The sequence below is a fragment of the Tarenaya hassleriana genome, unplaced genomic scaffold, assembly GCF_000463585.1.
Source record: "Tarenaya hassleriana unplaced genomic scaffold, ASM46358v1 Cleome64, whole genome shotgun sequence".
NCBI classification, from domain to species: Eukaryota; Viridiplantae; Streptophyta; class Magnoliopsida; order Brassicales; family Cleomaceae; genus Tarenaya; species Tarenaya hassleriana.
The window spans coordinates 432,915-442,316 of NW_010968927.1; the positions used below are offsets into that span (position 1 = coordinate 432,915).

The window sequence follows — 9,402 nt, forward strand, 5'->3', positions numbered from 1 at the left end:
CTTCCTCTACATGCACCTTAGATGTCTCGTGAGCTATGGCTTTCCCTTTCTCATCAGCAGTGTGTCTAGACGTCGTCCCTTTTTCTGTGGTAGTAATAGGGACCGTCTCAGGCAGACTTTCTCCACTTATAAGCTGAATGGCATTGACGTGTTCTCGTGGATTCGGTTCGGGCTTTCCAGGAAATGTGCCTTGCTGTCTAGAGGGTTCTGATGCAAGCTGCGCAATCTGCATGTCCACATGCTTCAGATGAGCATCAAATCCATCTAATCTCCTCTCAAAAGTGTCTTGCCTGACTTTTATACTCTGTATCTCGGTCTTCAACTCAGTAAATGATGTCTTCTGATCGAGCATTAGTTGGGAAAGCATCGTCTTGATGTCCGCTTCATCATTCTTCGCAGGTTGAGGTGCTCGGTAACCCTGATTCTGCTGCTCATATCCCTGATTCTGCACCTGAAAACGTGACTGAGTGAAGCCCGGTGGATTCTGAGGGATTCTGGAAACGCCCTGTTGCTGCGCATTCAATGATCCGCTCGGATTTCCGTAGGAGAAACCGGGATGATTCCTGGGCGCATTCGGGTTGTAACTAAAATGTATAAAATAGAAAACTACATTTTTTCCTTAATTTATTTTTCATTTTTCCTTTCATTTTCATTTTGCAGATAGAACCAATCCCAACTCGGAAGCCGTAGAGCGTTTGTGGTTAGTAGCTGGGAGGTGGCTAAGGAGTGTTTCACTGTGAATGACAAAGCCTTGGCTTCACGTCCAATGACCGTGGCGTCTAAACACATGGGTTACAACTATGCGGCGGAGTAAGTAAAATAACGTTAAAAGTAGTGGTATTTCACTGAGTCTTGCTAAGAGCCACGTCATGTCCCATTGGCAAGGCACCCCTAATTGAGTTCCTGGTTCGAATTCGACACGATTTCAAAGAATTCGGAGATGTTTGATCCGATTACCTCCCGGAGTGAAGATCATGAATTAACTCGAGAAAACGGAACGAAAAAACGGATTCGAAATGAGCGAAAAATCAGATCAAGATGAAAATTTTCGTCGTCCATCGATTAACCATTGAAAAACGAATCCTTCAAGCTAAGGCGAGAAAGTTCTAGGTCTTCTAGGTATATAAATAGAAAGAATAATAATAAGTTATGTATATTGAAAACTTTGTCTATTGGTCTTTGAATTTTTTTTTATGTCTATGATTCTAATTTAAAATAGTATCATTTAGTTTTATCATAATATCATTTAATAATAAATTATGTATATATTCATACATACATAGATGACAAGAAATTGAATATGAGTATTTTTATTAGTTTAAACTCATATATTTTCATGTTAAAGATTTTTCTATATACTACATATTTTAAATAAATTTATTTTAATCAAATTAATAAATAAATCTATACATATAGAAATAACCATTTCAATCTCACCTTTTCATAAAATCTAAAAGTCCATACTATTATTCTTATTCATGTCCCCTGCAATAACACAACCAAAAAAATCAAATATTATCGATAGACCCAAAACTTAAATAATTTAGGATGCAAAAAAAATGATATTATATAGAGACATCAGGAAAGTTCATGTTATTCTTATTCATGTCCCCTGCAATAACACAACCAAAAAAATCAAATATTATCGATAGACCCAAAACTTAAATAATTTAGGATGCAAAAAAAATGATATTATATAGAGACATTAAATGATCCATCAAATTGAATTAATTAAAAAAAGAATAGATTATAATTTCTAATTATTTAATTTACCAAATTTGATATTAGTTGGATCTCTCTTTTATTTACCAGATTTGATTCTTCGACAATATTCTTCATTCATCTTATCCTGCCAAAAAAAAAATGATAGAACATAATTAGGAAATGATGCATGAAAATAAAAAAATAGTACAATCGATTAAGAATACAAAAATAGGTTTCCAAACACTTGGCATTCAGTGAATCATTGTCTCCATTTCCATTATCTTCTCTTTCTTCTTCTTCTCCTAAATATTCATACAGGGTTTTTTTTTTCCTTTCAAATCTCTTACTTCTTCTTATCTGCATATAGAGACCAAACACAAGTTTTCAAAACTATTCACCTTAAATCAAATGATTGATTAAAACAAAATAAAAATGTCTACAGATTCCTATATTTATAACTAAAACCTAAATGGATATGGAATTTCCACGTTTATTATAAATATTGTCTCTAAATGTATAGGTATCATTCAATTCAAATGGATACTATTTTATGAAGAGTGGTCATAGTGGGTTAATAAATTCGTTGGCACGTTTTTTGTTTTAAATTCTTACTCCACTAATTGAAATTTAATGACGGTAATAAAAACAAAATAAATTTTTTATTTATCCAACCACAAACGTTTCTTTTTTTCAATGAGTGATCTTATAATCCAATGAGGTTTAAGTAAAATGACATGTGGATGTGGCTTAATCAAATTGCTTTAAATTTCATTATTTATGTATAAGATAAAAAAAAATGAGTTTTTTAATTATAAAGATCTACTGATATTTTTAAAAATAGTTTTTGATATATAAAAATTAGAGATAACTTATTAAAAACCAAAATTATGCAACTAATCAACATCCAATAGAAATTATTAAAAATGCCACATGGATGATCTTTCCGCATAAAATTTTTTGACATTTTGACACCACAATAAACCACATATATATAAATAATTTCTATTTTGACATTTTGCTTCTGCATTTTTTGTGATCCTCCCACATAAACTTTGTTTTTATATTTTATTGATATTCTTTGTCATCCTTATAATCAATTATTTTTAAAACTATTTTTTATGTGTAAAAATTAATGTTAATCTAATTGAATATTCATGTTTTTAATGAAGTTTTGTATAAACCAATCAAAAATTAGAAAACATCCACCTAGGATGATGATGTGGCTTCACCACAACTCTTTAAACTTCTTTATTAATATATATAGATTTAGAAATTGAGGTATTTATGTCACACATTTAGAAGATTTTTTATAAAACTTTTCTAATCTTTAAAGTTGAGTATTTTCCAAAAAGTTTGATTAACTAATTATACAGCATATACATAAACCACAAGCTATTAATGAACAAAACTCCAAATTAAGATTACCTAAATAAAATAAAGTAATCATGTTTAGTAAATTGAATTCAAATCAAATATTTACCGCTTTCTTAATTAGCCCATTTTCACTATTTCCTTGGTGTATAAAACATCCTAAAATGTATAACCCCAAACAAAAAAGAATCAAAGAAGAACAATAAACAACGGTAGAAAAAATATCGAAAGAAATATTAATAAAAAAATATCCGGCAAAGATATGGCTTCGTTCTCCGGTCGTTTATCCGTCGCCGCCGCTGCGATCATTGTGCAGTTTCTCTCGTTGGCCGCAGAACCGCCGCCCACGGAGTTCATCAGCATTGTATGCCAACGTGTCACCGACAAAGCTTATTGCCTGAAAGCTCTGACGGAGAATCCTCAGGCGGTTGCCGCAAATGGTCTGGTAATTTTTTTAGCATAGTATTGTCCTAATTAATGACGTCATAAAATTAAGGAAAACCCTATAAAACACGTTAAATTGTTAAAACATTCTCACTAAATAACATAAATATAATTTATAGTATATAATTACAACTTTTAAAATCGTTAAACAAGAATTATTCATCAGTATTTTAAAATTTTAGTTGAAATCAGATATATTTGAACTCAGTACTTTTTTTACCTGTGAAAGATATTGTTCCGGTGGAAATTTTAAGTGAATTTTTTTTTATAAAAACACATTAAATCGTTAAAACTCCAAAATATTTAATGTTTTTTCTTTTTTATATAAACTCATTGTTTTTTTTTTGGTTAAAGGTGAATTATATAAATCGTTAGAACTCCAAAATCTTTAATGTAATTGTTTTTTTCTGTATAAACTCATTGATATTTATACAAACTTCCACATACATAAAATTTTAAAATATTAACTAATATCTACCAGTTTATAATAATACCATTAAACTGTGGTGAGGATATTTATATTTCCAAAATTATATATATATATATATATATAGAGAGAGAGACCAACTTTCACAGCATGTCTAATATTCATTGAATAGTTTCCACTGGCTGAGGTAGCGATCGGACTCGGGAAAGCACACGCCGAGAAGACACTGGCTTTCATCGACGAGACAGTGAAGAAGGAGCCGCCGAACAAGGCAGTGTACGCGCAGTGCCGCGACGCCTACGCAGGAATCCTCGCGTCCTTCGGCAGCGCCGCCGCCGGTCTCAAGTCGACACCGGACACGGCCAACTACGACGTCATGGTCTCACGTGACGAGACGAGCCACGTCACAGCACTGATCGGCAAGAACGATGACGTGGTATCGAAGACGCTCTTGGCGATGAACGATCAGATGAGCCATTTCATCGATCTGGCCTCCGGCGCTACGGATTCCGTCGACGACGACGACGAGAATACTTTCCGTCGTGAGTGATTCGGTTTGGTTTGAACCGGGTCCGGATTTGGTTTTCATTTTGGTTTATGTATTGATATTGAGTGATTTGTTGTATTGGTGTATATATGAAAACTCAATATTTCCTTAGTAAATCGTTAGAGACGTGCAACAAAATCGATTTCGTCCCTCGTTCGTTGTATATTGACAACGATCCAGTAACACAAATTTTTTTTTGAAATATATTTTTTGTCGAAAAAGTGTTGTAAATTCTGTCTTTTAAGGTTTTTTATTGATTAACTAAGATAACGCGATATTAAAAATAACCTATATATCGTTAGGTATAATAATCTAATGTGTATAGATTTTTAGAGAATTATTAGTTTGCAAGTTGTTGTGCAGAATAATTTAGATTTTGCAGCATATAAACGAGGAAAAGATCAGAACTGGATCAATTAGTTGAAGTGCAGAACTTGGCTCGGTGCGAAGAATTCTCAATAGATTGAAGGGATATTCACTGTTACGGCCGTAGTCCTCATCCCTCGTAAACGAATTGCGTCACATGGACAATAATAACCAAAAGACAAATATCTAAAAGATGCGGGGTTTAAAACCTTATTTTACACAAGTTTGCAGCAAAAGTAAATACAAATATTGTAGTGTAAATATCTAAAAATACAAAACTCGTAAAACTACACTACCAATCTCGTAAATCAGGAATCTGCATAAACCCTACTCTAGATCTTCTCGTCTTCCATCTCCATGTCGTCTACGCCGTCGCGTCCGTCATAGCCATCCTTGAGAAGCTTCCATCTGAAAGGTACGAGTGTTAGGATTCATGGGATCTCGGTAGCAATTCATAATTCTAGATATCCGATTCTAGGTTTATGTAGTGGAAGGTGAAAAACAAAAATTTTCTAAACAAAACCCTAAAATCGAACATGCATGATTGTAGAGATATAGAAAAAACGCTAACCTTAAACGATTCGGGGTCTGTACTCACAACTAAATCGTCAATCACAAGAAGGCAGAAAGTGTACCAAGCCTTCTACACGTATCCACACGTCAGAAAGAATTCCAACGGTTGGAACTTGTCTGCTAGGACTAGAAATTACAATCTCTATGCGCAGGGTTTATAGGAATCACGAGGTGGGTTTTGGGACTCTTAGATTTGCTTTAAAAGTCTGAGGAGGCATCCCAAAACCCTAAGGGTCGTGCTCCTTTTATTTATTTCCAAGAAACCCTAGTTTGAAAAGGAGAAGGATTCTCCCGACGTTTGGACCGGTAGACCTAGCTCTTATTTTGGTCTGACCCAACTTTTGCTCCGGAGACTGGGCCGTCCGGTCCATGTGTCTAGACCGGTCGGTCTGGCCAAGTCTAGACTAGTCGGTCCAGCCCTGTGGACCAGTCGGTCTGGACTCCGTCGACTCGGGGATTCTCGTCTATTTCTTCCTTGTGTGTGTAACACTGTAGGCTCATTTGGAATAGAAGTAAGACGCGAAATCTCTATTCCGGTAATACAAGTCATAGGCGGTCTCTAGCAAGACATTATGACTACCTAATCTGAATAGAGTTAGTCCCGTGATCTAACGAAAGTCGGTAATAGTCCATACAATGATCCCTTTGTAACACGATATCATATGTCGAGCATAAGACATGGAGTCAGCCATTTTATGAGATTCAACTGTTTTCTCGTTCGTTGAGTTAACTGAAACATCAGATGACTCATCATCGGATTGTGCGCATCTCAGTCTCAACTCACTCGAGGGGCTCAAACGATATATCTCTCGGGATGAGAGATACAAATTCCTTATTGACTATCTACTACCCGAAACATGATTCATGTCGTACCCAAGAAACGCCGTTATAATCTTCCTATTACCCAAGACGTTTGACGTAATCAAAGTACGACATTCCTCATGTTGGATACTGTAGACATCTCAGATCAAAGGATCTAGTCGTGAACCTATCACATTAGATTCAAGTCAAGACTCATGTCCGTATGACAATCTCATGCGGGTCATCCATGTTGGTTTAGTGTTCTATGATGTACTGTTTATGAGCTTTATTTAGATACATTTGATGTATTGATACTTTCTATGATTTATGAGAGTATTTGATTCATTACATGTTCTTGCATACTAGATGTGTTATGAAATCCATGTATCATTATGAATGATACTTAACTCCCTAGTCTTGTGTCAATGATGACATAATAAGACTAGTATGATGTGTGATTGATGATCATATAGAAGATCATAGGTATTTGGATACGATCACAATCATAGGTATTCGTTGGAGAACGGAATACTGGATTGACCCGCATGAGATTGTCACATGGACTAGCGTCATGACTTGAATCTCATATGATGGTTCCATGATTGGATCCTAAGACTTGAGATATCTATGGAATCCAACATGAGGAGTTGCGTACTTTGATTACGTCAAACGTCCTGCGTAACAGGAGGACTATAAAGGCGTGTATCAGGTACGAAACGAATCATTTGCTGGATTGTAGATAGTCAAGACGGGATTTGTACCTCTCGTAAAAGAGAGAGATATCGCTGGGCCCCTCGTGTGAGCGAGACTGTAGAAATGTGTGGCCGCACTATAGACGAACGTCGTCTATTTCAGACAGTCGAACTCAGTGAACGAGAAAGCAGTCGAATCAGATAAGGCGGCTTGTCCATGCCTTATATTCGACATATGATATCGTGATACAAAAGGATCATCAAACGGAATCATCACTGGCGTTCGTAGGATCACGAACAAACTCAATTCGAGATAGGTAGTCATAGTGTCATGCTAGAGAGAGACCGCCTATGACTTGTGTAACCGAAATAAGAGATTTCGTGTTATAATGCTATTTCGGATGAGCCTACAGGGTCACACACACAGGAAAGGACGAATGTGCGAAAAGAGACGAGAAAATCCCGGTGGAGCGGAGGCCAGACCGACCGGTCCAGAAGGTCTGGACCGATCGGTCCAGCTAACCCAGACCGATCGGTCTAGACGTAGACCGGTCGGTCCAGAGGTAACGTATGAGGTCCGGAGATTGTTCCAGACCGATCGGTCCAGACGTGGACTGATCGGTCCAGACGTTAAAAAGCTCCAGATTGATCGGTCCAGGTCTGGACCGATCGGTCCAGATGTCGGGATTTACTAAACTCGCTCTAATTAGGGTTTTAATGGTGGGAAACTTAAGGGAACGCCACCCAACTCCTTTGGCACGATTTTCAGACCCTAGGGAGAGGTTTGGAGAGTGAAAAAGCTAAGAGAAAGATCCCTGAAACCCTTGCATAAAGAAGAAAGAGTTCTTCAGTCCTAGCAGACAAGTACCGTTGGAATCCTTTCTGCCGCGTGGATACATGTAGAGGGCAAGGTATTCTTCCTGTCTACAGTGATCAGACGCGTTCTTCGATTGATACAAGCCCCGAATCGATTGAGGTAAGCGTTCTAACGTTTCTACAAGATCATGCATGATAGGTTTTAGGGTTTCATCAAAATTTTTGTTTTAAATCCGCTGCGCAAACTCTAGAACTGATCTCTTAGGAATTAGATTCACTCTTGAGATCCCAGGAAAACCCAACATTGGTATCAGAGCCTGGTTGCTCTGCATGATTTTTGTTAGAACCCGATCACGCACGTTATAGGATTTGAATTGTTTGAATCCGTGTTTGCTTTGATGCTATGCATGATTTGATTATGGATCTAGAGTAGATTTTCTGTTCATTGTTGCATAATGTGCAAGAGCTTCGAATTCTGAGTTCGCAGGCGAAAACGAGGTCGAATTCGGGTCTGAAACGGGGCAGAAACGGCGAAAACGAGATCTGATCACGTTTTCGCCTGGATCGATCGGTCTGGTCCTCTGGACCGATCGGTCTAGGGTTTCGCAAGTCGGTTGGACCGACAGGTCCGGACTGAACGGTCTGCATGCGTAGACCGATCGGTCTGGACCAAGACCGATCGGTCTGGACCATTCTGGACCGAAAGGTCTGGACCGACACAGACCCGAAGCTGGGTGTACCGTGCTATCTTGGTGAGGCAAGATGGAGAAATGGTGGTTCTCATAGCTTGAAAGTAGATGCTTGATTTAAGTGTGGTTTCAAAAACCCCTTATTTATGTAATGCTAAGCGTGTACCTCCCATTACTAGAGCGTCTGTCAAGGCATCGATCGTCATGGGTCATGCCAAAGCTTAGCGTGCCGGATTATCTTTGTGAGACAGGGTGGATATCGTGGTTCCCACAGCTTGAACATGGTTTACCTTAGGTTAAGTTGTCAAGTTTTGACTTGAGACTTAACGGTACAGATGAGACGAGTATGCAATGATATTTGATATCATAGTCTCATAAAAGGATCTGAGAGTCACATTGGATGTGATTGACATTAGATGTCTACCTAAATAGCATAAAGATGGGTGTGACAGTCCATTCTTATGCGAAATATGGATCTTAGTCCCATATAGAAAATTATGATAGGGTTATTTTTCTGTATGGGAATATAGCTCATTTTTGCATCTATGTTGTCATTGTTTGATGATGGACTAGCTGGTAGTAGTTCATAGATATGTAGACATTGATTGATGATGGGCTAGCTAGTAGTTGATCATTAATAGAATCTGCATTTGTTTTGTACGTTCTGTTTGTCTTTTTTTGTAGGACATGGCGTCAACCGGTAGCGTACCGAGTTTGACAATGCGATCTATCATTGAGAATGATAAGTTGACCGAGACGAACTTCTTAGACTGGTATCGGAACTTGAGAATTGTTCTCAAGTACGATAAGAAGTCTTACGTCCTAGAAGGGGCTCTACCACCAGAGCCTACAGCCAATGCCACGAGAGCCGTCAAGGATGCTTGGTTGAAGCATCAGACTGACGACATCGAGATCTCCTGTCTCATGTTGGGAAGCATGACCCCGAATCTGCAGAGGCAGTTTGAGGGGAAG

General features: G+C 37.7%; 1 protein-coding gene across 2 annotated transcripts; it reads left to right on the forward strand.

The window, feature by feature from the left end:
* Nucleotides 1-3,256: 3,256 nt before the first annotated feature.
* On the forward strand, nt 3,257-4,647 carry LOC104800050. 2 transcript variants are annotated; one of them, XM_010522754.1, is made up of 2 exons: nt 3,257-3,520; nt 4,119-4,647. In XM_010522754.1, exons 1-2 carry the CDS (start codon nt 3,338-3,340, stop codon nt 4,494-4,496), a joined length of 561 nt encoding a protein of 186 aa, XP_010521056.1. In that variant the 5' UTR covers nt 3,257-3,337; the 3' UTR covers nt 4,497-4,647. The 2 variants fall into 2 exon arrangements, with proteins under 2 accessions (XP_010521056.1, XP_010521058.1); XM_010522756.1 differs by having other exon boundaries at nt 3,257-3,515; nt 4,138-4,647.
* Nucleotides 4,648-9,402: the final 4,755 nt, after the last annotated feature.